Below are 27,212 nucleotides of genomic sequence, written 5' to 3'. Positions count from 1 at the left end.
GATCCACAGACCCCAGGGGATCCTCGTAACTCATTCTGGGTATCCATGGTACCATGCACATAACAAAAACTACCACAGAGATTGCAGGAGTGCAAATATCCAGAGTGTGGGGTCAGATGGGATTACTATGAGGAATTATAAAATATGCATCAAGCCATTGCATCCGCTGTGAAAGCATGGCGTTGACTGCGTTTAATTCATTGACAATTTCTGATCAAATCCCACAGCCCTCTGCATCTCTGGCCATTTCCTCTACTGTCTATTTCTCTTGCTTGACAAGTCCCGTACTGCAGGCAGGCATCCTGGGTCATCAAAGACAGTGGGCAGCTTCTTTTGATGTAGCTTTTCTGATATGTTAATCTTAGGATGTTAATCTTAGGGCCAGGAAACAGATCTCACCTGAAAGTGATAATGATCGCTGTCCTCCTGGCCATCCTTCTTATCCTGTGTATTGCTTGTTTATGACCTCAGGGGTTGCTAAATGCACTCATTTGTAGTTTTGTTTTATTTACCCCATGCTTAATTAGTTTTGGTAGTTTAACTTTGTCCCCATGTGGGGCTTGTTGAAATGCTCAGAAGAAATCTGATTGGTTCTTACGAACACTCTGTAAAAAGTTCTTTTGTGAATAAAACGACCTGGGCCAGAGGGTGGAGACAGATTATTATACGTACCCTTCCCACAGTCTTGCTGGTTCAAGCCTCTGTGTGTATTCTTATTAATCAGAGTTCAATCCTTCCTTTACTTTGAGAACGCCTCAGAGATGTCGAGATTTTCAAAAGCAGCTTGGCTCTTGAAAAACAGAGGGTCGACAGTGCTTAGTTAACTGGGAACCACTGGATTAGTTGAAAATAGTCTTTCCTTTTGAATAGTCTGGGTTTTCCTCCTGTTATAAGTTATAATGTTATAAACCTTTTGCATACCAGGTGTGAACAACCAAACTCATTGTACATCACTGGGAGTATCCCGGTGTGATTGTTCTCGGAGTACTGCATATTTTCCTGGAGAGTCCCTCGCTCTCACACACTGTAAGTCATTTAGACAATATTTGCTGTAACTGAGCACACAACAGCATGCTCAGTCTTGACGAGAGACCAACTGCGAATGTCCAAAATGCTCAAGCTTCCCATTGGTTGCCATGGCATTCTCCCCTGCCCCCACCCTGGACCGTTTCATAGCAAACCCTCACCCTGAGACATTGACTTGCATTCAGTCCTAGCCAGTGGCAAAGTCAGAATACACATCAGGCGAGCCAGAAACATCCAACAGTCTGCTTTTTCATTGGTCAGTGTACCCAGAGGGGAGTTTTAGCTAATAAAGCCTTTGCAGGTTGAAAAAGAGATAACAGTCTCCCCAGTTTCTGCTAATATAAGCCAGCCAGCACAGCTGTGCTCATCTGAGCGTTTAATATACCACAACGTGACTATATGCTACGTCTGTGTCTGTGAGGGCCCTCAAAGATATATTCATTTAAAAATATTCAAGGTTCAAAGAGAGAGAGAACAAGAGTGCAAGTCTGAACTCCTCTTTCAGTCATACCTCGGGTTGAATGTGCTTCAGGTTGAGCATTTTCGGGTTGCGCTCTGCGGCAACCTGGAAGTAACGGAATGTGTTATTTCTGGGTTTCGCTGCTCGCACATGCGCAGATGCTCAAAATGACGTCACGCGTATGCGTGGAAGCGGCAAAACGCGATCCGCGCATGCGCAGACGCGCCATCGCATCTTACGTTCCATTCAGGATGCGGATGGGATCCGGAACGGATCCCATTCGCATCCTGAGGTACCACTGTATTTAGCAGAGAGAAAGAGAGAGAGAGAGAGAGAGAGAGAGAGAGAGAGAGAGAGAGAGAGAGAAAGAAAGAAAGAAAGAAAGAAAGAAAGAAAGAAAAGAAAAGAAAAGAAACTATCTAGTCATCTCGCCTGCCTTAAAGCCTTCTGGCCAGTGATGTGTTTCACAGCACCTGTTTGGCACCAATGTTTAAATTTAATTAGAATCTCATTAACATTATTTGAAAAACTCAAATTGCTTGTATTTAAAGGCATTGAGGACTTGCATTGAGTTTTTAGCTGTTTTACATTTTTATTTGGCCCTGCGTGTAAGAGAGCTGACCAGCTCTGGTTGCTGCTGCAAAAATTCTGACTTTGGTCCTGGTTCTGCTCATTTGATGTTTTGCATGGCACTTGGAAAGAAGGGAAGTTGTTGCCATGCCTTGAACCAGGCGTGGGGGACCTTTCCTAGGCAAGGGCCACATTACCTTGGTGGAAACCTGCTGGGGGCCACATTCAAGTGCAGGGCTGAGCCGGATACACACATAATTTAAACACCCTTAACACCCACATAGACTCACTTAATCACACACTTTCAAAAAGCTATTTCCCATGGAAAAAGAGACATATATTTAGATTGTTATGAGAAAAAAACTGCTCTTTCCCTTATGGAGTACCTAAGAGCCCATATAGAGTTCTTTTGTAGCTTCTCTATCGGTAGGAGAAAATAACAGAGACCAACCAGAGAATATTGAGAAGCAAATCAGCTAGTAACCTGATCTTTATTAAAGCTGTTGCAACAGGGTGCTCCCCCCCACACACAAGGGGGGGGGAGACCCCGAGCCATGCGTGCAAGCCCTTATATAGACATTTTAAATTGCCCGCCCTGGAGTCCAAGACCACCCCCAGAAACATCATACATACATCACAGAAGGGGCAAACTACAACAGAAATCTGAGTGTGGTGTTTTTTTCTTGTCTGCTAGGTTGCCTGATTGGATTACCTAGGCATCCTGGCAGGACACGAGTGGTGCTGTGGTCTAAACCACTGAGCCTAGGGCTTGCCAATCGGAAGGAGGGAGCATTTCAACCACTGGGCCCAGTGGCATAGGTGCAATTGTGCAAATATGGAATTTTTCAATTTGAAAAAATAGACCAAGTCATGTGGACAGAAACTATTTCAGAAGAAGAAAAAGTTGGGCGACAAAAATGAAATTGGAGGAGAAATGAAGTGAAAATAATTTTAGTATGAACGTGAAACTCCATGACTATGAACTGCTAGCAACAGTCTTTAAATCTGCCCCAGGCTTTTTACTATAACAGACTTAGCACAGTTACCCTTCTGGAACAAGTCTTATGTGAAACAAGGATGACGGTATCCAAAACCAAATCTAATACAGACTTCAAATAATACAGTTATTTTGCCATGACAAACATCTCTCCCAATAAGGACAGGCATCCAGGTGTTTAATATATTATTGTTTCTAAGAAGAAAGCACATTCACAAGTCAGGTTTTGTTGAGTCTTCACCCAGTTGAAGTGACTCTGGAGGCAAAGAGCTCCCTCATGTGATTTGCAGGGAAATTACCAGAAAACGTGTTCCATTAACTTGGCATCCTCTGCACTATCAGGAATTTCAACCACTCCTGCTTGGGCAGCCAGGATCGTGATAAGAAACTTGGATAGTTTTTCTCTCCTGATACTCTGGCATATTTCAGCTATTTCCTTCCAGCCATCCACATTACAATCTTTATCCTTTACAATCATCTGTTCCAGTACGTCTGTAAGGACATTTGACAAAGAAAAATGTGAAACAAAGTCTTGCTGCTTTTCCTTTCTGCTTGAATCATGAGTCGTAGAAAACAGAAACAGGCATACCTTTGGATAGGATCTTAAATCCATTACAGGGCGATCTATACATGTCTATGAAGAAGCCCCACTGAGTTTGATGGTATTTACTCTCAGTAAGTAAATTTGCATTCTTAAGGTTTCGCCCAATATAGTATGCAAAGGATTGGAACCTAACACCACAGAAGTCTGCAATGATGAACTGTAACCTATGCATGTTTTCTTGGGAGCAAACCCCATTGGACTCAGACTGACTTTTGAGGAAACATCGGTTGGATTGCAAGGTTGAACTATGTCCCAGCAGACATAAGATGCCAAGGTAGAGCAGGTCTTTAGAACAATGGCATTCATGTTAATATTATGTTTCAAAGCTTAAATCTTAAAGCTGGGGTAAAATGAAGCCATAAATAATTGCTACATTTAGTCACAGGTTAACTTTTTAATCTGACTTTTTAGTCAGATTGTCCTCTATGAAAGGATGTTAACTGATTATCTAATTGAGTAAAAGCAACAGAGTTAATCCATCACGTTTAGTAGAACATCTGCATCACATATCCAATTAAAGCACCTTTCCCCAACTTTAAAGGTAAAGGTAAAGGGACCCCTGACCATTAGGTCCAGTCGTGAACAACTCTGGGGTTGCGGCGCTCATCTTGTTTTATTGGCCAAGGGGGCCGGCGTACAGGTCATGTGGCCAGCATGACTAAGCCGCTTCTGGCGAACCAGAGCAGCGCACGGAAGCACCATTTACCTTCCCGCTGGAGCGGTACCTGTTTATCTACTTGCACTTTGACGTGCTTTCGAACTGCTAGGTTGGCAGGAGCAGAGACCGAGCAACAGGAGCTCACCCCGTTGCGGGGATTTGAACCGCCGACCTTCTGATCGGCAAGTCCTGGGCTCTGTGGTTTACTTGGTGTCTTCCAAATTTTTTGAACTACAATGGCTTGGGCTGATGAGAGTCAGGACTCCAAAACATCTAGAGGGCACCATCTGGGGAATTAAAGGATCTTGGAAGCAAAAACATGGTCTTAACTGCTGTTAATTTGGCGTATAGCATTGGTGGCCAGTATTTTGGACAAGTGTGCCACAAGTGAAGCCCATGGTGTGAAGGCCAAAGCAGACATGGCAATGGGAGACCTGTGATCAGATCTCTCACTTGTTTTTAAAAGTTAAATTGAAGCTGAGAGCAGAGAGGGATCCAGGTGGGACTGCATCGCTGCAGCCCCTGCTCCTGATTCAAATCCTCCACCTGTCCCCATCCACTACTTACCCTTGTGAGGCCAAACATACCTGCACTATATACAGGTGCCTGTAGATATGGGATAAATTGCAAGTACATGCAGTGACATTTCTACTGAAAAAACCCCAGCTGTGCTCACCCCTGCCTTCCTTGGAAATATCTTCCAACAATCGTACGCAAATGACTTTGTGTTCTGTGTCGATGAGCGTCAGGACTGTTTCCCCAAGGGACAAGAAGGGTGGGTGCCCATTCCACTCTTGAGTTAGGCAGCGCATGAGTTCTACACTTGGGCAACGTTGCAGTAGGAAGATATAGTCCTCTGAAACCAAACAGCAATTCCGTTAGAAAGGCCATCTGCAAACAATACAGTCAACCATGCCAGTAAGTGGGGCACAAGGTGCACAAAATGTCTCCAGTTCTTTGCTGGCAAGCAGAGATCGACCATCTTTGAAAACGCAAGATGGACTTTAGGATCCCATGGATGGACAGCAAATGAACTATTTTCCATGTGGAGCTAATGCTTGTTTCAAACCATAAGCAATAGAGAGAGGGGAAGAGCCATCATCACTTTCTCTTTCTCACACACAGAGCATTGCAAAAGTGTTTGAAGATGGCTGAGAAGCATTTATTCATTCAACATATAGCTTATCATTGAATGAGGAAAATAGCACATGTAATTAAGGCCTGAAAAAGCAGCTACTTGATGCATCATTACCATCCCCAACATTTGAGATCACGAGGGGAAGTCCTTTTCTGGATTTCCTGGCTTCTGGAGTCAGGCATGTGAGCTACAAGGAACAGGGCCTTCTAAGTATTAGTGCTGTTCTTGTGAAACTCCTCGCTGAAGGATGCCCACTAGGCTCTTTTACCTGCCACTTTTCAGAAGATGATTAAGATTCAAACAGGTCTTTGGTTAATTTCACTGCTGTCGTGTTGCAGTGAGATATAAATGAACAAGGCTTGGGAATCTACCTCTGGGAAAGCGTTTGCATTGCTGAAGCAGATCCATGGCTCCGTAGATCTGTCCCTGTTTGCACAAACACAGGGCAGCTTTTTTGTGCGCTCCACATTCAAGGTAGACAATCTGAGCCAAGGCGTAGCACTGGGACTCATTGTGCTTATCCACCTGTGCATAATTGAAGATCGCATCGCCGGCTTCCTCACAGAATGCCAGTCTAGGGGAAACAAGAGCAATTAAACATGTTCTAGGGACTTACCAGGCTTTGGGGTATTGTGAAGGATTTCAATGTGGAATAATTGAAATAATGATACCTAGCATCATTTTGTAACTCACTTTGACTTTAGACTTAGTGGCGGGGGAGAGTAACGAATATAAAATATAATAATAACACAATAACAATTTATAATCTAAGTGATGCAAAGTAAAAAAAGAAAGGAACAGGAAGAGAAAACAAGGAATTGAGAAAAGTCTTGCTCATAAGGCAATGTTGGTGTAGGACTGTCTCTGCACATTCCAGGAGTTTGAGCATTACCCAAATGATTCCCATGCTGGGAAAGTAACTTCTGAGATTCTGCTCAGGTGCTTCCCGTTGAACACAAATCTGCTTGGTCCCCCACTGCCCCCCACATGCTGCCTCTGCCTCGCTTTCTTCTCATCCTGGCCTGTGCTCAGCCCCAATGCAGTTGGGTCTGACAGAGCCAGGCTGCCTCAGTTTCAGAGTTAACTCTTCACATGTTGAGAATTGTTGTCCACAGAAGTACAATCAGCAGGAGCATCAGTAACGCATCTGGATCTGCCTTCTTTGGAGCCAGATCACTGGTTCGCATGGCCTAGCAGACCTGTGCAGAATGGGGGGCAGCCAAGTATACTTTATTGCAGATATTAATATTGTGCAGTTTGAAGCAATAGGATGAATCAAAAACTAGTTCCTCTTGCAATAAAAATCGTCCAGACCCAAAATATGGTTTCAAAGCTTTACTAAAAGAATTTTCTTCAAACAGATAAAAATACAAAAAATGATACAGTGGTACCTCGGGTTGAGAACTTAATTTGTTCCAGAGGTCTGTTCTTTACCTGAAACCGTTCTTAACCTGAGGCACGCTTTCACTAATGGGGCGTCCCACTGCCGCCCTGCTGCCGCCACACAATTTCCGTTCTCATTCTGAGGCAGAGTTCTTAACCTGAGGTACTACCTCCGGGTTAGCGGAGTTTGTAACCCGAAGTGTTTGTAACCCGAGATGTTTGTAACCCGAGGTACCACTGTACATCCAAATAATTGCATACCAAATGGGCCTGAAATAAAGGTTTGTCTATCTCCACAGCCTTCATTACAGCCTGGAGCTGTTTTCTCTCCAGGAGAGAGAGACTTCATTGACACACCTTTGTCTTCGGTGGCTTTAGAGAACAAAAGGCACCCTCAAAATGGCAATTTGCAACTGAGTATCACATCCATGTGGTGTAAAGTTAAACACCATGTAAGAGAGCCAGTAGATAGACATCAACAGGTAATTATCAACCTGGTGGCACTTAGAGAGCTCCTAGTACAGCTCAATGGAATTTCCCATGCCCTTTTAGCAATACACATACAGTGTGATTTTCTGTTTCAATGTACAATTAAACAATTATACTTAACACACTTGACCCGGGCCTCAGAGGGCTAAGATGGCTGTGGGGAAGGAGAGCCAGGGGCCTGCTAGACTGTCATGGTAAGAACAAGACAACTGCCCCCAGGCTTCAAACAAGCTCTGAATGGGCCTGTGGCCCAGTATTGCCTACTCTGAGGCCCAGTGGCTCCCCAGAGGGCTTTCCAGCATAAAAAGCACATGCTCTACCACTGAGCTATGAACCCTCCTTGGATGCTCCGAGTGGCCACTTACCTGTGCATGGTGACCCAGTGCATCACCAGGTCTAACCGTTTCTCATTCAAGGCACACTGGATGGCTTCAGCTACCAAATGGCTTGAAAGTGGCTGCTTAGTAGCTATGCATGTGCTTATTAGAGCTTCGCAGTACATGAGCAGAGGGAGAACCTTCCCTTTGATTGGGCCAACACCTGAAAGGGGAAATCAGTAAGTTTCTTTTTTAAAAAAAATTAAGCAAGCTATGCTTTTGCTTGGGCATTTTTCTTCTCTGCACTGCTGATTCCTCCTCAGTTCAGATTCTCCACTAAGGGAGCCTTAATTCCAACCTTGGATTTATATAATTGCTTGATCTTAGGGCTGTTAAGATTTAAAGAAATGAGGAAAATCTCAGAGAGGAGGAGGGAGGGGGGAAACAAGTTGTGGAAAGTGAGGAATGGTGGGTTTAAAAGGACAGAGGGACAAATATATTTAGCTAGCTATCAGTTTTAATTTTTTTTATCCAGCGCAATCACAAAGTAAGGTAGCAACCAGGAATATTTAAAAAATTGCATTTTAATACTACAGGCTTTGATGAGACTTCAGGTGTAAAGAAATCTGAGAAAATATATCTACATAATGTTCTAACCTGCTACACCAACGCAACTACTTAGGGTGCTCTTTTGGTTGATTCTGTCTGTTTGGCTGTCAGAGTCTTGTAGTACCTTACAGAATCAGAAAATTGAAAGGTACCTCAAAAGCCCCTTCCAGAATATCTTCTGCTACAGCATCCCTGATAGGTTGGCTATTCAGTGTCTGCTACTGAGAGTATCTCTCTGCACTCTTTTAATAGTCTAACCTGACATACTAATTATGCTACTCAGGGCACTATATTGATTGATCTAAAACAGGAAAGTCATATAAAACCTTAAATATTAATGAATGTATTATGACATAAGCATTTGTAGACTAGACTCCACTTTATCAGATGCAGGAAGTGTTGTCCATGAAATCTCATACCTAATAAATGTTAGTTGTTAAGGTGCTTTAAGTGGTTTGTGCTACAAGAAACAACACGGCTAGAGGAAGTTAGCTGATCTAAGAAACTGCAAGGGAGAAGGACCACATCCGAGGATCTCCCTCATTAACATCCTTTCAGCACCAGACATAAACTTCTCTCTTCACCCAAGGATTTAAAAGGCTATGGTAAATGCCCTTTTTATTGCTGTTTTCTGCTGCTAAAGGTTTGCTATTTTGCTGGATCTGTTTATGGGTCACTAAAATTATTACTGCAATGTGTTTCATTTGCTTTTATGTTATGCCTTATTAATATTTTATTGTAAGCAGTTTAGAAACATATATATATATACAGTGGTGCCTCGCAAGACGAAATTAATTCGTTCCGCGAGTCTCTTCGTCTCGCGGTTTTTTCGTCTTGCGAAGCAACCCTATTAGCGGATTAGCGCTATTAGCGGTTTAGCAGCTATTAGCGGCTATTAAAGGCTTAAGGGATTAGCGGATTAGCTGCTAAAAGGCTATTAGCGGTTTAGCGGCTTAGAAAAAGGGGGTGGGGAGCGGAAAAAAATCTCAAGACTCGCAAGACATTTTCGTCTTGCGAAGCAAGCCCATAGGGAAATTCGTCCTGCGAAGCGCATTGAAAAACGGAAAACCCTTTCGTCTAGCGGGTTTTCCATCTTGCGAGGCATTCGTCTTGCGGGGCACCACTGTATATATATATTGAGTGACTAATAACTCATATACATACATACATACATACATACATACATACCCCTAAATTTCTCCATGGTTTCTTCATTGTGGAGGATTCCTCTTGGACAGTTTGCTGCATATATGGCAGCAGCCTCATACTGACTACGGGAAAACAGTTCATTGAACCTGGCACAGGTTAAAAAACATAAAAGTTCAAAGGCACAAGCAGTGGATGCAAAAACAATTCCATGCTTGGCAGTGGGTGTACACTAGCCAGACACAACCCCAGAAGCTATGTAACATGGGTATGATAGTCAAACTGGAAATACATAGCAAGATGCTCTTCTTTCATGCTCTTGCTATGTTGCTGTGAACAGCAGGACAGCTGTGGTGAGGAGCAACCATCTCTTTCCATCCTGCTGGCCCCGTTTTTATCTGTTTTATTTATTCAATTTGTATATCACCCACAGGGCAATTCACAACATAAAAATACAAAATGAGTACATAAAATATATAAATAAAAACCAACACAAACAAAAAACCCTCCCTCAAACCCATTTAAAAAGGACATAAAATGTTAATCACCCCCTGGTTAAAGAGAAATGTCTTCGCCAGGCACCTAAAGATATGTAATGAAGGCGGCAGGCAAGAAGCCCTGGGGAGAGCCTTCCACAAATAGGGAGCCACTGCAGAAAAGGCCCGTTCTCATGTTGCCACCCTCCAGGCCTCTCACAGAGGAGGCACACGAAGAAGGGCCTCTGAATAACCCCACTCTGAGGTTTTGTGTAGATGTTAAATAAATGGGAGGGGGCTGTGGAGAAGTAAGAGGGAAGTGAAACAGTGAAATGGTGTTTTCTCATCTGAACCAGAAAGATAAAACCAACTCTCTGGTTCCATTAGCCTTTTTGGTTATGGCTGTCTTCATAATCCATTTCTCCAGCAAACTCTTGCCCAAAGACACCATTTGCTTCTCTCCTTCCCTGCACCTCCATTTTCCTCATAAGCTTACATCAATTCCTGACCTTATTCTCTACCAGTGTCTTGCCCAGTGGCGTAGCGTGGGTTGTCAGCACCCGGGGCAAGGCAAGTAATTTGCGCCCCCTAACCCGTGGATTTGCGCCCCCTAACCCTAACCCCCAGATGTTGCGCCCGGTGTGGCCGGCACCCCCTGCACCCCCCACGCTACGCCACTGGTCTTGCCTATCCAAGATCTCTGGGGCAGCCCATGCTAATGACTAACTTTGGCCCTCAAATACTTTTGTGTATTAAGGAGGAGAAGAAGCAGTTCTGTTTGGCACAGCCAACTGGTAAGGGATGCTCTTTGCTTCCTGCTACATCTCCCCAGTTCTGTTTTTCCCTGCAGTTTTGCTGGCTGTGTATGCCATGTCCCCATCAGTGTGGGATGTATTATTACTAGAGCAGTCAAGTACAACATTTTCCTGTTGCCTAGAATGGACACACAGGGGAATGTGGCTCCAGACAAGGAGGACTTCCTGTCATACCTGTGTGGAGCTTCCTCCCCGTGTGTGACCAGGTAGATGACCCTAACTGACCAGATAAAAAGGGTTGGCCACACAACCATCTCTCTCTTGGACTCTTAGTCTCTTACTTTTGGAGTCTCGTGGCTCTTAGCCAGCGCATGGCTCAACCTTCACATAGGTTGTAGCCCACAAGCAGAAAGTCTGAGATGTAGCTCAGACTTCTTTTTACTGTAACCACAAGATAAAGCATGCCTTCAGATTACTGCTGTGAACTGAATGCGAGTAAAACTTTATTCTTACTTTTAAAGAAGACTGTGTCGTGTTATTATTATTTTGAGGGGGGAAATAAAGGGAAAACGTACCAGGAACAATCCAGACTGGATTGCTTAATTAAAGGATTCTAATGAATCATCAACTTGCTTCCAATATGTTGCAAAGGGAATGTGCTCTGCTGTTTACTCACTAGCGTGAGTGAGGAAGGATAGTATCAAAACAATATATCCTCTCCTACCTTCCTTAATGTTCCCACAATCTGCACACCAACAGTATGTCACAGAGGGGAGCAGGGAGACTGCTTGTGCCCACTGCTGCAGCTGTCAGAGGATCTCCACTGTACTGCTGCTCTCTGTTCAATCGAGCAATCTAATGACCGCAATGTGCTTGATGTGCTAGTTGTGGCGGGGACAGACTAAAGGGCATGCTCCACCACCTTACCTTTCAATGTATTCAATCAGGTCTTCAGCCTCTTTGCTTTTGCTGGGGTCATGTTCAAATACGCTGGAAATGCTGCTGGCAAGCGTATCTGAATAGAGAAAGCCACCCATAGCAAGTTACCATTTTACGCTCTCAGAAAACAGAACCACCAGGAACCACAGCTTTACATCACTTTTAGTATACTTTAAATGACATGGGTTCTTGTAGTTTGGTGAAAGTGCTGAGAATTCTGTTTAGAGAGCTCAACTCTGGACTGCAGAATTTCATTTCCCAAGGTTCTCAGGGGAGGGGAAGGTCTGTTAAACTAATTTTGGCCAATAGCGAATGTGTGCCCAAAGACATCACCAGCTGTTTTCCAAACACTGTGCAGCATTCAGAAGTGACATAGTCTCTGTTCAAAAGGCTTAGTTTGCAGTGGGCAGGAAAGACAGGAATGAGAGGTGTGGACTGGATGAAGTAGAGAAGTAAGGGGAGGTCAGCTGGAGACGATGGAACATGAAAGGTGAAGTTAGGATGGTTCAGGAAAGGATTTGCTAGCACATGAGTCAAAGGAAAGAGTGCAGGAAAGGAATCAGCTTGAGCATTAGGTGTAGCTTGTCGGAATTCTCCAGAGATATAAATTTGAAAACTGACAAATAAGGATGCTGGAGCATTCCAATGAAAACAGAAATGAGAGCAGAAGTTGCCCACGTTCTCTTATTTGTCCCATGTGTCCAGAAGCAAAAACAATCCAGTGAATACAATCGGCTGTTTCTTTCAATCTGCACATGATACATAATTGATTATGTTTCCTCTCATTTGCACAGTGTTTCCTTTGCAGCGAAATGAATGGGGCAGAATAACATAATGACAAATTTATTTTACATAAGTTACATAATTACATAAATTATGCAGTTTCACCTCAGCAGACAGCAAGAAGAGGAACTGCAGCAGTGTTGCATGTGATAGAAACAGAAAACAATGCCTTCTCCCCGCCCCCCCCCCCCCCCGGATGAATGAGCTAGAACAGATCAGGGGACCGAAAGACAGTGGCGTAGCGTGGGTTGTCAGCACCCGGGGCAAGACAAGTAATTTGCGCCCCCTAACCCGTGGAGCCAGGTAGGGGCAGAGAGCTGCGAGTTCGAGCGCCCCCCCCAGATGTTGCGCCCGGTGCGGCCGGCCCCCCCTGCACCCCCCACGCTACGCCACTGCCGAAAGATTGGCATAAGGGGCAAAAGGCAAGCCCTACTTTGGCAAATAATTTCAAAATGAAAGGGAACTTTAGCATTGCTGGTTGCCACATGGATCAGTTGTTTCAGCATGCATCACAAGACAAATGTTCTTCCCTGTCCTCCTTTGATGGTTTGCTGTTAGATGGCAAAATCTGAACTCGTATATTTTACCTTTTGAAAGTTTCTCATTTTCTATCATTTGAATGATGAGCTGGTGCAAGGTTTCTAAACTCCTGTCTGAACTCTCCCAGATATTCACAACGTTGACAAACTGTGATAGTCGATAAAAGCTACAAAGGAGAGAATAGTGTGTGAAACTGGCTGCCTGGCTGTGGCTCATCAAAAGGCTCTTGTTAGCTCCCTGTTAGTGATTCCTCCTAAATTTCTCCTTTCCCCCAACCACACCTTTATTCTTATCATCTTGCTCCCTTTAGTCTTCAAAACACAGGACTTGAGTTTTCTTTGCTACAGACCTTTCCTACTGCATGTTCCTTCATCAAGTGGCTCACAATTTGGGATGAGGGAGAAATTCAATCCCGGCTGCGTTTACAGGCAAACTGACCTAATTTAGCCATTTCTTCTTCTTTTTAATTAGCAATTTCCAAAACAATATGCAGACTGAAACACAGCCATCCTTCAAAATTCTCACTTATCTGAATACTGAAATGCAGTTCTCCAGCCAAGTAACGTGTACAAATATATATAAATCTCTGTATAAATCCTTATCAATCTCTCTCCCATTTTTAATGCAAAGATAAACATATTGTCATAATTACTTTGTATATTAGTAATACTCATGGCTAGTTTCTAACAGAGACCAACCCAAATCTCCTTTGAACAGGGCTGGAGAGGTGCTGGATTCGGCAGCGGTTGTTTGACAAGAAGATGCTGGAGAACTGAACCAGTGCTGTTGGTCCTCCCCATCAAATGAAATGAATGTCACTATGTATTATGTTGAGAACCACTGATCCATCTGCCTGGTACTAGCCTAACTATGTGGCTTAGGTCAAAGCTATCTGTAAAGGTAAAGGGACCCCTGACCATTAGGTCCAGTTGTGACTGACTGGGGTTGCAGCACTCATCTCGCTTTATTGGCCGAGGGAGCCGGTGTACAGCTTCCAGGTCATGTGGCCAGCATGACTAAGTTGCTTCTGGTGAACCAGAGCAGCGCACGCATGGAAACACTGTTTACCTTCCCACCATTTACCTTACCTATTTATCTACTTGCACTTGGAGGTGCTTTCGTACTGCTAGGTTGGCAGAAGCTGGGACCGAGCAACGGAAGCTCACCCCGTCGTGGGGATTTGAACTGCCAACCTTCTCATCAGCAAGCCCTAGGCTCTGTGGTTTAACCCACAGCGCCACCTGCATCCCAAAAATGGGCTCTGCAATCTTCAGAGGCAGTCCTACTACCTTCACAAGCATACCTGGTGAAGATGCAGGACAGACTTTCTCAGTGGCTGCTCCTAGTCTTTGGGACTCTCTTCCTAGACAAGCTACACTGTCTCCCTTTCTTGTTATTGTTATGTACTGAGTTGAATAGGATCCAAACTGCAGCAGTCTGATTGGTCCTAGAACAATAGGATCCAAATTACAGCAGTCTGATTGGTCCTAGAACAATAGGATTCAGAATGCAGCAGTCTGATTGGTCCTAGAACAATGCAGCAGTATGATTGGTTGGCAGGAACCAACCAATCATGCTCCAGATATAAGTGAATCCACAACCTGATTGGCTTACAGTAGAATTCCAGAACTAGCCAATCATGTGCAGCCCATTGTGTAAATAATGTATATAAAGCAGATACTTTGAGGGGACTTTCATTCATTCCTCCTCACCACTATGAGCTGAATAAAGAGCATGAAATCACTTTGCGACTCTGAGTATATTTCAGTTATCCTCCCACTGGCAGGTAAAGCCTTATTATTATTATTATTATTATTATTATTCTGGCAGGCTTTTAGGAACTGACTAAAAATACTTTTTAACATTAATTCCTCAGGTGGTTTAATTGCTTTTGAAAGATAACCCTTTATATGTTTTCAGCTCCGTCCATTTTATCTGTATTTGCTTTAATTTTTGTGTGCCTCCTTGAGTTCTGGCCGAAAAGGTGGGACACAAATATAGTCAAACCTCGGTTGTTGAATGTAATCCGTCCCGGAAGCCCATTCGGCTTCTGAAATGTTCAACAACTGAGGCACGGCTTCTGACTGGCTGCAGGAGCACTCAAGCAGAAGCCACATCAGATGTTTGGCTTCCGAAAAATGTTCAAAAACTGGAACACTTACTTCCGTGTTTTTGGCATTCGGAAGCCGGAATGTTCCAAAACGGAGGCTTTTGGGAACCAAGGTTTGACTGTAAATAAAAGTGTAAAAATAATAACAGCTCTGTGTGTGTCCGTGCGTACCAGAGGTTGAATTAATAACTATAGTGGTACCTCATGTTATGGATGGGATCTGTTCCGGAGGCCCGTCTGTGATGTCAAATGCCCACAACTCAAAGCGCTGCATCTGCACAGTTGTGCTTTGGCGCTTCTGCGCATGCGCGAGTGGCGAAACCCGGAAATTACCCGTTCCGGTACTTCCAGGTTGCCGCAGAACGTAATGCAAAAAGATGCAACATGAAGCAGACGCAACACGAGGCATGACCATATTAGGCATTCCGCCTCTGGGATCTAAGCCATGATCCAGCCTGATTATGAGTACCTAGAGAGGACTGCATTGCTACTGCTGCTCCAAAATAGAGGAGTGCGGTAGTGGTTGAAAGAAATAATACCCTGCAGAGCTCTTTTAAATACAAGGTAATTTTCATGTTGCAAGGGGGATCATTATACCAAAACTTCAGCAGCTCGTTCTGTTTTTCAGCCTCATTTCGCTGGATAAGGGCAAAGTTGAGGTCCTCTTCAATGTCTACAGTGTTCTCCAGGGGGATGTACTTTGTCAACATGTCTTCTTTCAGGTCCCTCACCCTCTGTTGGAGGTGAGCCAGGTGGACAGAAAGGGCATTGATGTCGAGAGAATCTTTCATGCTGATGCCTGTTGGGAAAGGAGGAGCATAGGTTTCGGTGAACTCGCAGCTGTGATAGCACACCGATTACCTGGAAAGTCAACTTTGTTAAAACAAAATCAAAGCTGTGGTCATTTTTCATTACATCCAGTTTACTCAAAGTCAAGTGTGACAGCTAAATTGCATTACTTGATTTTCCTTCATTGAAATCCACAGGACTTAATTGAAAAGTCTGTAACTATGGCCAGCTCATGCTCCAAATTTAAGAGAAACTTGATTGCTATACAGTATTAAAGAGAGCTGCTTCTCACCTGGAATGAGGGTGGCAGGGTTGATTGTCTTGGTCGGGATTGGAGAGTCTTTTGCAGAGAATGTCTGCCTTAATGCTCTTACTTTCTGTATCAAGTTTGTGATTCTTTCAGAATTTTTCTCAATTATTTTTATCCTGAGAAAAGAAACAGTCATTGAAACATTAATCCAGCCTCTCTTGTGTAAGTGGCTTTCATGTGCAAAGACACCCCCACCCATTCTGACATGTGCCACCTTGTGGGGGCCACACGGCAATGATGGGCAGGGCCAGAGGCAAAAGTGAAGGGGGGATAATTGTTACTCTTACCTTTGCACAGTAGGTGAAATTTCAGTCATGCAAAACCAGAGATTTCTACACACACATCTCTTGATTCAGGCAAGCAAAGGAGCATTATTTCTGTTCAAGGGCATATTGTTGCCAGGGAAAAGGACTAGAGGAGATTGGAGGGCAGGGGCATTGAGGAGCGGTGCTTTTATTTCTAAAAAAAATGTTTAGGGGTGCTCTCATTTTCCTACTCATATGGAAATACTGCCCCTCAATGAGTCCAAACCTAGATTCACAAAATGTTTAGGGGTATACGTTACCCCTGCGTCCCCCCAGAAAAAAAGCACTGGTGAGGAGAGAGGCCTCGGGACAGTTCCAAGGGTCAGGCAGAGAAGCCTGGAGGCCTGCATTTTGCCCTGTGCTGGATTTCTTCAGCAAGTACACCAATGGGATGTCTGAGGCAACTTTACTTAATCAAACAGAACAGCAGCTGCGGGGGAACCCACAAACATGGAGTCCAAAGGCCTATAAATTACATAGGCTCTTATATGGAGGCATTCCTTCGCCTTACATACCCTCCAACATTTCTCCGATGGAAAGAGGAATGTCCTATTCAAAACAACTTACCAAAAAACAACAACCCCACAGCAGATTAAAAACAAAAAAGAGCTGGGGGTTGGGGGGGGAGGGGAGAGACATTTTATAAATAAAGCGTATCAGCAGACAGTAAACTAAATAACAAGCCACCAAAGGCTCTGACTGAAAAATATTCTTGCAAGGACAGAATTGTCAAGAGCTTGTTTAAAAGTAGACTAGGAAAATCATCCCACATTTTAAAAGAAAGCATTATTTGCTTTTACTTGACTTTTCTTCCCCAAGAGCTTGCCACTGTACTCTGAAGAGTTGCAGTTTCACTACTTCCTTGTGTGGTTTTGAAGCCACACCATACATTTAAAGCACTGATACCACTTTAATAGGCATGGCTCACCCCCAAAGAATCCCAGCTATAATTCCTAGCACCCATAACAATCTACAGTTCCCAGGATTCTTTGTGGGGAACCCATGACAGGTCAAGTGGTGCTAAGAGTACTTTAAATGTATATTCTGGCAGAGAACTAGACTGAAACACGTTCCATGAAAAATATGACACTAAACCACACATAATTGAAAGTTTTTAACCCCATTTTACTAAGTCCATGCTGTTGTGCTACAGACTTGCTCAAAAATATGCTATGAAAGGCCATCCACCCCACCTCCTGTACTTAACAGTCGCCAAAGAGGTCCTTACTTTTCTTTCAGCTGACTAATTCTGCTCTTATAATACATGAGAGTTGTAGACTCGCAGGCTAAAATCTTTAATTTCCCATGAAGATAAAAGGCATTCTGCTGGCCCTTCTTTATTGCTTCTATGAAGGCATCATATTCCTGCTTGATTGTAGTGAGGATATTCTTGTACGCATTAGCATGCTCTATTATCTGTGTCAATAATATAGAGGCTGGTCATTGGCTTTCCCTGCTTTATAACACACTAGGCACAAGTTATGAAAAAGCTTCATTCCAAAATCTCTGGAAGACCCTTCCTTCCCAAGTCAGACCAAAGCAGCCTTCCCCCTTCCATATGGCAGATATTGCTTGTCAGTGTGGTGCCTGAGGTTCCCAGTGTGCCCTTCAGTACCTCCTAGGGTCTAAGTAAATATCCCCTCAAAAATCTACACTACAAGCGAGACTGCTTGTTCTTCCTGCTGTTTTCACTGCTTAAGTCTCTCCTACGTTGAGCTCCCTTAAACATGCCCACATTTCACTGAATGCCAGGATTGGACAGCCACCCTCCCATCTGTTCTGAAAAGAGGATAGGTGCAAAAAGAGCCTTCTCTCCATGAGCAAGCATGTGGAGAAAGGGCCAGTGTAGATGCCTCTCCCCACCAACACCACATTGATGGACTGGCTACATGTCACTAAGACACCTGTTTAGTTTGTTTGTTTGCTATTTGACACATTCCAGGACTAAGGCCCGGTATGATGAAGCCTAGCTCAATCACGAAATGTTCATATCCATATTAGTACTGATTAACAGAGGCCCAGTAAATTCCTTGGCAAATGCCACTGGGAATAGTTATAGGATATTTATTATTATTTATTGAATTTATATACCATCCTATACCCGAAGGTCTCAGGGGGGATCACGGGATAGTTGCTAGCAGGATGGACCATGAACCAGACTGGCTGCTATTTTTCAGCCTCATAGGAACATAGGAAGTGGACTCAGACTGAGTCATGCCATTGGTTTCTCTTGCTCATTATCATTTACACTGACGAGCAGTGACCCTCCAGAGTTTCAGACAGGCCCCACCTGGAGATGCCAGGGATTGAATCTAGGATCTTCCTTCATGCAGAGCAGATTTATGATCTCCTCAGTCCTCCCACATGCAATATGGGGGATAATACTACTGATCTACCTTACAGGGTTGTTGCAAGAATTGCTGTAAAAATGGATGGGAAACATTTTGCACACTTAAGAAGTCCTATATACTGCACATTATTATTTTGCCACTGATTTCAGTGAAAGTCAGAATACGTTCCCAAACTCCTAAGATCGCACCCATTTGTCTTGAAAAGCGAAATGTTCTTAGCAATGCTTGGTTACCATTTCAAACACATTTCTGTATATTATGTAATACTCCTCAGCCAGTCCTTGTTCAGTACAGCCCACTTTCTCGATTTCTGAGTGGATGTAACTCTGGATGCTCTCCAGAAATTCCTTCTCCGCCTCGGGGATGATAGGAGGCAACACTGAGCACTTTCTTGCCTTGACACTGGCAGCTTTCATGATGGAGGAGCAGCTAAGCTTCTACTGCAGACAGAAGTTGAGAATTCTCAGCTGTTTCTTTCGACCGAAACACTTCAGTCAAAATCTAAAAGAAAAAAGTGGCAGGGACACTGTTAAAATAATTTAGAACTTCTCTGGCCTGTCTCGCTGTCTTCAGTGGGACTTATTCGCAGATAAACTGGTGCTGGTCTGGATGCAGCAATCAAGCATCTCACTGTGGAATAGTCATGTTAAATTCATCTTTGTGCAAGTATGCAGTAGCAGTGTCCTTTGTGAGGCTGGTCCAGAGGCTGAAACTACAGTAACTAGTTTGCTTGCTGGGCAAACTACCGCCAGTGTGAAACACCATATTTCTGGAATGTGCAGCAGCCAGTCTGCTACTGGGCCAAGTTCAAGGGCAAAACCCTCCAAGTGTCTCCATTTTCCAGGGTTTACAGAAGCCGTCCCGGTTTATAATTGATCCCAGAATGTCCCGCTTTTCCTTAGGACATCTCTATTTTCATCGCATAAATGCTGGAGGTTATGCGACCCCCAAGCCAAGGCAATAAGTAACTATGCAAAGTTTAGAAGACATCTGAAAGTGCCCTGTATAGGGAAGGGTTTCTTTTTAAATGTTTCAATTTTTATCATGTTTTTATATATGTTGGAAGCCGCCTAGAGTAGCTAGGGCAAGCCAGTCAGATGGGTGGGGCATAAATAATAAAATTATTCTGATTATGGAATAGGATGCCCCTATTTTCACTGGAGAAATGTTGGAGGGTCTGGTAAGGCCCTATGCAGCTTGGGACCGGGATATTTGCAAAACTGTCTCATCAGACCTTGCACATCCATTAGGTCTTTATAGGCCGAACTGCCATGGAGATCAGCGAGGAAGGAGTGTAACTCCATCAGCCCCGTCTCATGAGGATCCTAAGTGCCAACAAGACCCACTGACTGCGTGGAAGGTCCCCAGGTTTGATCCCCAACATCTCCAGTTAAGGCCGGGACAGGAATCCTGTCCAGCTGCTGCCAGTTAGTGTAGGCAATACTGAACTAGAAGAAGAAGAAGAAGAGTTTGGATTTGATATCCCGCCTTTCACTCCCCTTCAGGAATCTCAAAGCGGCTAACATTCTCCTTTCCCTTCCTCCCCCACAACAAACACTCTGTGAGGTGAGTGGGGCTGAGAGACTTCAGAGAAGTGTGACTGGCCCAAGGTCACCCAGCAGCTGCATGTGGAGGAGCGGAGACGCGAACCCGGTTCCCCAGATTAGGAGTCTACCGCTCTTAACCACTACACCACAGACCATTGGCCTGACTCTGCTCCATAAGGCAGCTTCCTAAGATGGGGCTGCCCTTCCTAGAAACCCAGAGCTGTGCCACATCTGTAAGAATTAGGTTGTTTAGTGTGGCAGCACACACACTTCGGAACTCCCTGCCTCATGATACCAGGCAGGAGCCTCCACTGTATTCGTTTTGGCACCTAAGGAAAACATTTTGGTTATCCAGATTACAGTCTGTATGAGTTTTAATTTGTTGCAGTCTGCTCTGCGGCAGGTTTCACCTTCGGCGTGTTTTAAATTATGGTCGTGATTTTCTTTTTTTTCTGTTTTTTTCATAAGCCGCTTTGAGGCTTTTTTCCCTAGTCGGTAAGCACAACTTTTATGAAATGAGTAAGAACCTGTGCTCATGCTTGCTTTTTCCTCTCCTCCCTACCAAATCCCCTTTCCTCATAAGTTGCCATGCCTTTTTATGAGAGGAGATTGCGTGAGCCTGAGGGCAGGGACCATCTCAGAGACCACGTTGGTAAGCTTATCTGGGAGCGTATTTTGGGCCAATGGGCGGTGTAGAAATGCCTTCAATAAATTAATATAAATACGGCCCAGGATATTATGTGGAAGGGGGAGGTCCTTCAGAATTACAATGGAAATGGGGTTTCTGCCTCACACTGAGGAAGCTCTGGGGCCCTTTTAACAACGCGCGCGAAAAGCGCCTCTTCTTTCCCTCAGCTGAGGGAGCCGGGAGCCGGGAGCCGGGAGCCAACTGCCAACCGGCCCCGCCCCGCCCCTTTTGCCCCTTCGCCCCGCCCCTCTGCCCCAGCGGACTCACCCAGGAGCCAACTGTCGGCAAGCAACCAAGCTGAGCTAAATCACTAAGCAAGGCGCTGGTTGCGTGGGTGGACTCGGAGCGGTGCATGCTGGGAAAGGTAGCTCCCGCCTTCCCCGCGTGCCCACGTAAGCCTACAACTCCCAAGAGCCCTTTCGCCACCGGATCTACGGTCGACGAGGACGCGCCTTGAAAAACCACCGCTCCCGTCATGCCTCCTCATACCTTCCAGGCGGCGGTGCACGACGGGGGTTGCAGTCCTTGCCTCAGCCGGCGTTTTCCTCTCTTCCTTCCGCTCCCCAGCCTTGGAAACCCCGTGCGCGGCCGAGCGGGTTCTCTTTCCGGCGTCCGCCATTCCGGGAGCGGGTCGTTGGTGAGTGGCTGCTCAGTGCGGGGCCTGCTTCTCCGTTTCCCTCAGCCTTCCTTCGCCTCATTTCTCGCTCTCGTTGCTTCCTCAGGTCCGACGGCCGCCGCCATGCAGATCTTCGTGAAAACCCTGACGGGGAAAACCATCACCCTCGAGGTGAGGGAGGGAAGAAAGAAAGCATATGAGGGGTTCAGGGCAAGGCCGCTGATCCTCGGGCCTCTTCGCCTCGTGTCCCCAGAGTTGGGCTTCCAGGCCTTTCTTCCCCCTCCCGGTAGTTTGTGGCCTCGAGGGAAATGGCGGATTTTGCCCAGTTCCATTCCGCCCCCTGCTCCCCCCCAAAAAGCGGGGGGGGGGAGCCTGTGGCTCATAGAATCACAGGATCGTAGCGCATAGCTGCCAGCTTTTACCTTTTTTTAAAGGGAAATTCCCTTATTCACAATAGGATTTCTCGCAAGAAAAGGGAAAAGTTGACAGCTATGGTAGAGTGGGAATGGGGGGTCGCCTGGGGGTCATCTAGTCCAACCCCCTGCAATGCAGGAATCTCAACTGGATCACCCGTGACAGATGGCCACCCAGCCTCTGCTTAAAAACCTCCAAGGAAGGAGGAGAGCCCACCACCTCCCAAGCTGAAAGGTCTTAACTGATATTGGGTCGGGATCTCCTTTCTTGAATCCGTTGATTTGGGTCCTTAGACCAAGCTGAAATATTTATGTTATATATATATGAATGATATATTTATGATGATGGCTATCCCATCTCTTTTCCTGGCTCAAAGCCTTGTAACCAACCCACCCGTTTTTGCGTTAACTGAAGACCACAACAGTTCCATCACAGCTTGATGCTACCCAGCAACACCCAGTATTCAGAGGCATGCTGCTTCTGGTTGTGCAGTTGGTGTGTGGTCACTGTGACTAGTAGCTATTGATAGCCCTGGTTCTTCATGTCTTTGTTTAATTTGCTTTTAAAGCTCCCTAAATTGGTGGCCATCGCCATTCAATTAATAATTAAATTAAATTCAATTAAAATTCAATTAAATTCAATTAATAATAAGGGGAATGCATTTTTTATCTCCTTCCTTGCCCCCATCCCATGTCCCCACAATAAACATAGGTGTTTTTATATCTGAACAAAGAACCCAGCCAGCAATAATATAACCGCCTTCTTTGCCTCTACCACTTGCTGTTGCTGAAAGGAAAAGTTTGAGAAGGAGATGTGCATTCTTTCCATTCTAGCCTGGCTTTTTAAGGCTTAAGGGATTAGCGGTTTTGCTGCTAAAAGGCTTTTAGCAGCTTAGCGCTTCAGAAAAAGGGGTTTTGGAGCGGAAAAAAACCTCAAAAATTTTCATCGATTTTCGTCTTGCGAAGCAAGCCCATAGGGAAATTCGTCTTGCGAAGCGCCTCTGAAACCGGAAAACCCTTTCGTCTTGCGGGGCACCACTGTATGTTGCTACAGAGAATATGACAAGAACTCAATGTTTGATCCGTTAACCAACATTATCTTGTCCAAGGCTGTTTGTGTATTTTAAGAATTGCTAGTTTAAACAAAGTTACTGAGCTAATATGCATGTACTGTTCTAATACCTGGATGGGAGCAGTAATGAATTTATAACTATTTTAAGTCTCTAAAGCAATTCAATGGTGTCTTATTTTTATAAACAGGTTGAACCATCTGATACTATAGAAAATGTCAAAGCCAAGATTCAGGATAAGGAAGGTGGGTGTTGCTTTTGTTTTGGAACTTGTGGTTTTAAAAATATTCTACTATGAAGTAAAGCTTCCCTGCTAGGATTCTCTGTTTACCTGTACCATTCTTTTCCATCAAATTTGGTCATAGAATGATGCTTGCAGTATGCTGCAGTAAATAGGATACAGCTAGGAATGATGCCTTCTTTATTTAAAAATAAAATAAAAGCTAGCAAGTATAATCGGGGTACATGTAGAATGAGGTTTATTTTGCTTTCCCCAAAAGGATAATAAATAGATGGAAACACACTAAAAAAAGCATAAATGCCTAAGTAGCTAGTATAGAACAAAAAGGTGTTTATTGACATAATTGGAAACTAAATAATGTGTCTTAACATGAATGACACGGCATGAATACATTGAGAGATAGGCATGTTAGACTGGTTTTAATATACAGTGGTACCTCTAGATATGAACGGGATCCATTCCGGAGCCCCATTTGCATCTGGAAGCAAACATAACTAGCGACAGCACGTGTGCGCACGTCGCTTTTCGCCACGTCTGCGCATGTGTGTGACGTCATTTTGAACGCATGCGCAAGCGGTGAAACCCGGAAGTAACACGCTTCGTTACTTCCAGGTTGCCGCGGAGCACAACTTGAACGCGCTCAATCGAAGCGCATTCAGCCCAAGGTATGACTGTATTGTACATTGCCCTGGTACTTTCTAGAGCTGAAAGGCCATTTTAAAATGTTCTTATAAATAAATGAATCAGTTACTCATACTCCTCCATTATTCCTCTATTAGGAATTCCTCCTGATCAACAGCGATTGATTTTTGCTGGGAAACAATTGGAAGATGGGCGCACTCTGTCTGATTATAACATTCAAAAGGTATGTACTAAGTGTTCTAATACAGTGGGTGGAATTTACTGTTGCTTTATTACAAACATTCCGTCTGCAAAAACATTTCAGCTTGCTAGGCGGAATGTTCCTCCCTCCACCCGGCCCAATCCCAGTCAGTTTCAGTGGGGGAGCCCCATTGTGGAACCCCATGTACTTGCTAAACCGTAAAATGCAAGAGCATGCTGTAAACCTGTACCAGTAGGATGAAAGGATGAATCCTTCTGCTTCTAGTAGACAAGATGACCAGGCGATGACAGCAGGTGGACATTGGTCCCACATATTCATTGTTAATAGGATATAACAGTTGGCTGTGGGCCTCTCCTAAAGATGGAGACTTCATGAAAAATGCCTTTTTCCTTCTAGCATCTAAACCTGTCTGCCTTTAAAGGCACACAGAACCTTAGTAGAAACAAGCTGGAGGCTTAATTACATGAATACAAAGAGCGTAGTGAACTGAATATAATGGACTTTAGCTTATCCCAAATATCAGAAGTTGTGCTGACCTGATCAAATATGAGGTGAGCGTAGGAAACTTGGATTTGAGAAGCATAGTAGGTTGCATCCAGCAGTGTTGCTCAGCTCATGATAAGAGTTCTATCAGCAGAGTGGAGAGGGATCAATTTTCTGCTATCTCTCCCACGACCCACATTCCCATTGCAGCTACTCTGGAGGGTTGGGGGACCTTCTACAGATCTATTCATACACTGCTTCCCATCCAAGGATTCCAGAGCAGTTTGTTGGATCAATCCATCAACTTTTGATGGATGATTTAGAAGGATTGGGTCCTGCATCACTTTCGCTGCGCATGTGTGCCAGTATCATACTCTGCAGAGCTACATCTCAACATAGCTCCTTCTTTGGAAGCGTCTTTGGGGTTGAAGGTACACACAGTAGGCAGTAAACACTCATGGACGCCATAAAGATTCAGTCGAGTGTAGAAGTTTACTCGACAGTCATAAATGCATATTGGTAGCAAATACATACAGACATTCACCACTGCCGTGGTCAAGGCATGCTTAAGAGCCCAGCAAGAGTCCAAGACTCACTCTGTTTCTCTCACCACAAGGCGCAAGCAAGAGACTCGTAAGAAGTTACACTGAACCATTGTTATCAGCACTTCTTGTCACACTGCATATGGCCAAAGAACAGTTTCCACAGAAAAAGTCCTTGCATAGACAAAACAATCTCAGCCTTCTGCTGCTTCTTCAAACTTCTTTTCTTCTCATTTTCTGGAATAAATTATTCTCTCCCTCACACACAGAATATCCAGCACAATTCACAGAATTTGGGTGTGTTTCCAGAGGGCTTCAGGGGGAGTTGCTTCTCATACAAGCCCTTCTAGTTGCTGTGTGCAACTCCATTTAAAGCAACCCAATGACTTCTGTAGTATTTATCAGTCATTGAGATTATTTCCAGTCTATTTAGCGCATCAGCAAAGTGCCAGTTATGTGCTTTGGTATTTTATCCATTTGCTACTCTTATCTCACTCTTCCTTAAAAGAGCACAGCGTAGGTAGGCTGGGCTAAGCGACTTGTCCAGGGCTATTATGCTTCGTGGCTGAGCAGAGAACCTATATTTTGGTTTATTGGGTCCGTTCCAACTCCTAACTCTTGCATGACAGCAGCTGTCTTTGTTCACTTTCTAAAACTAGGAGTCGACCCTTCACCTTGTGCTGAGACTTCGTGGTGGAGCAAAGAAGAGGAAGAAGAAGTCTTACACCACTCCTAAGAAGAATAAGCATAAGAGAAAGAAGGTGAAACTCGCTGTCCTTAAGTACTATAAGGTAAGAGCAACTTCATGTGGGAATTGACATACTGGGTCAGCGGTAATTAATTGCCTGTGAAGAGCTTGCGGGTTCTTGCTAGATACAGATTCTTTCTACTGATGGCTGTTTCTGCATTTAGTTAGAAAGCCAGCATGAGCCCGTCTCCTGGTGACAAATGTAACCTTTAAGTCTGTTTGGAAATAATGCATAAGCACAACTGATTAATAGTACTGGTTAGGGCATTTAGTTATGCTGAATTGTTGGGGGGGGGGCATAAGTTATTTTCTTGCATTTAATGCTTAAACAACAAATATGGTCACTCCGCTTGACTAAATTTTGTCCGGGTTGAGAATATAACCTGAAATGATAATCTGGTGTTTCTAAAAATTGCAAGCAGTGGTGGTCTGGACTGCATAAGTCAAGCGTCTGTATTTTTTTTCAAGGGAGATGGAAAATGCAATACGATTTAAAGCCTTTCTTCTTGCAGGTGGATGAGAATGGGAAAATCAGCCGCCTGCGACGCGAGTGTCCCTCTGAGGAATGTGGGGCTGGAGTATTCATGGCTAGCCACTTTGACAGACATTACTGTGGCAAGTGCTGCTTGACATACTGCTTCAACAAGCCAGAAGACAAGTAAATGTGTCTATTGTAATAATTAAAAGTTGCTTTGAATTTTGATGTGTTTTTTCTGGTTGCATGAGTGTTCAAAGCAGGGGCTCTAACATGTTTGCTAAATGGACCAGAGAGGAGGGGAAGGTAGATAAATGGAAGACATGGGGCTACTCATGAGCATTGCTGATAAGAGGAGGAGGAGTTTGTATTTGATATCCCGCTTTATCACTACCCTAAGGAGTCTCAAAGAGGCTAACATTCTCCTTTCCCTTCCTTCCCCACCACAAACACTCTGTGAGGTTAGTGGGGCTGAGAGACTTCAAGAAGTGTGACTAGCCCAAGGTCACCCAGCAACTGCATGTGGAGGAGCGGGGACGCGAACCCGGTTCACCAGATTACGAGTCCACCGCTCTTAACCACTACACCACACGGGCTCCTTTGTAAGAAACTTCAGTGAAAGCTGTCTCATATCTGTTAAAAATTGAGGCTGCTTTAGAGCCATCCCTCTGTGCAGTTCTTGACCAGTACAAACGCTCTTGCTTTGTTTCATTGAATAATACAATTGTAGAATTGGAAGGGACGCTGATGATCATCTAGTCCAACTCCCTGCAATGCAGGAATCTCAACT

The 27,212-nt window shown here is 44.4% G+C and overlaps 2 protein-coding genes across 7 annotated transcripts; one reads left to right on the top strand and one right to left on the bottom strand.

Moving 5' to 3' along the window:
- Positions 1-3,214: 3,214 nt before the first annotated feature.
- On the bottom strand, positions 3,215-21,363 carry CLHC1 (clathrin heavy chain linker domain containing 1). Of its 5 annotated transcripts, none has more exons than XM_083432637.1 (12): positions 21,258-21,363; positions 18,989-19,256; positions 17,633-17,820; positions 16,082-16,215; positions 15,598-15,799; positions 12,938-13,056; positions 11,556-11,643; positions 9,440-9,546; positions 7,691-7,865; positions 5,825-6,027; positions 4,992-5,171; positions 3,215-3,545 (listed from the first exon to the last, which is right to left on the bottom strand). In XM_083432637.1, the coding sequence occupies exons 2-12, from the start codon at positions 19,169-19,171 to the stop codon at positions 3,349-3,351; spliced, it is 1,776 nt and encodes a 591-aa protein (XP_083288763.1). In that variant the 5' UTR covers positions 19,172-19,256; positions 21,258-21,363; the 3' UTR covers positions 3,215-3,348. The 5 variants fall into 5 exon arrangements, with proteins under 5 accessions (XP_083288763.1, XP_083288762.1, XP_083288766.1 ...); XM_083432636.1 differs by lacking the exon at positions 21,258-21,363 and adding an exon at positions 20,830-21,162; XM_083432640.1 differs by lacking the exon at positions 21,258-21,363 and adding an exon at positions 20,830-21,162 and having other exon boundaries at positions 19,151-19,256.
- A 171-nt stretch (positions 21,364-21,534) lies between these two features.
- On the top strand, positions 21,535-26,644 carry RPS27A (ribosomal protein S27a). Of its 2 annotated transcripts, none has more exons than XM_083432825.1 (6): positions 21,535-21,627; positions 21,713-21,777; positions 23,280-23,334; positions 24,110-24,195; positions 25,859-25,990; positions 26,460-26,644. In XM_083432825.1, the coding sequence occupies exons 2-6, from the start codon at positions 21,730-21,732 to the stop codon at positions 26,607-26,609; spliced, it is 471 nt and encodes a 156-aa protein (XP_083288951.1). In that variant the 5' UTR covers positions 21,535-21,627; positions 21,713-21,729; the 3' UTR covers positions 26,610-26,644. The 2 variants fall into 2 exon arrangements, with proteins under 2 accessions (XP_083288951.1, XP_083288952.1); XM_083432826.1 differs by having other exon boundaries at positions 21,613-21,627; positions 21,713-22,883; positions 22,941-23,334.
- Positions 26,645-27,212: the final 568 nt, after the last annotated feature.

This window comes from Podarcis tiliguerta (genome assembly GCF_965153285.1).
Source record: "Podarcis tiliguerta genome assembly, chromosome: 3".
Classification (NCBI taxonomy): domain Eukaryota; kingdom Metazoa; phylum Chordata; class Lepidosauria; order Squamata; family Lacertidae; genus Podarcis; species Podarcis tiliguerta.
Note: the sequence above shows the minus strand (reverse complement) of the source record. Positions and strands in the feature narration are given on the sequence as shown.

Coding starts and splice junctions, on each gene's coding strand:
- CLHC1 (XM_083432637.1), bottom strand. CDS start 19,171: ATGAAAGCTGCCAGTGTCAAGGCAAGAAAGTGCTCAGTGTTGCCTCCT. Junction 15,800..16,081: donor CCCTGCCACCCTCATTCCAG/GTGAGAAGCAGC, acceptor CTTTCCCAACAG/GCATCAGCATGAAAGATTCT. Junction 7,866..9,439: donor AACCATGGAGAAATTTAGGG/GTATGTATGTAT, acceptor TTCCCCTTTCAG/GTGTTGGCCCAATCAAAGGG.
- RPS27A (XM_083432825.1), top strand. CDS start 21,730: ATGCAGATCTTCGTGAAAACCCTGACGGGGAAAACCATCACCCTCGAG. Junction 23,335..24,109: donor CAAGATTCAGGATAAGGAAG/GTGGGTGTTGCT, acceptor TTCCTCTATTAG/GAATTCCTCCTGATCAACAG. Junction 24,196..25,858: donor CTGATTATAACATTCAAAAG/GTATGTACTAAG, acceptor TTCTAAAACTAG/GAGTCGACCCTTCACCTTGT.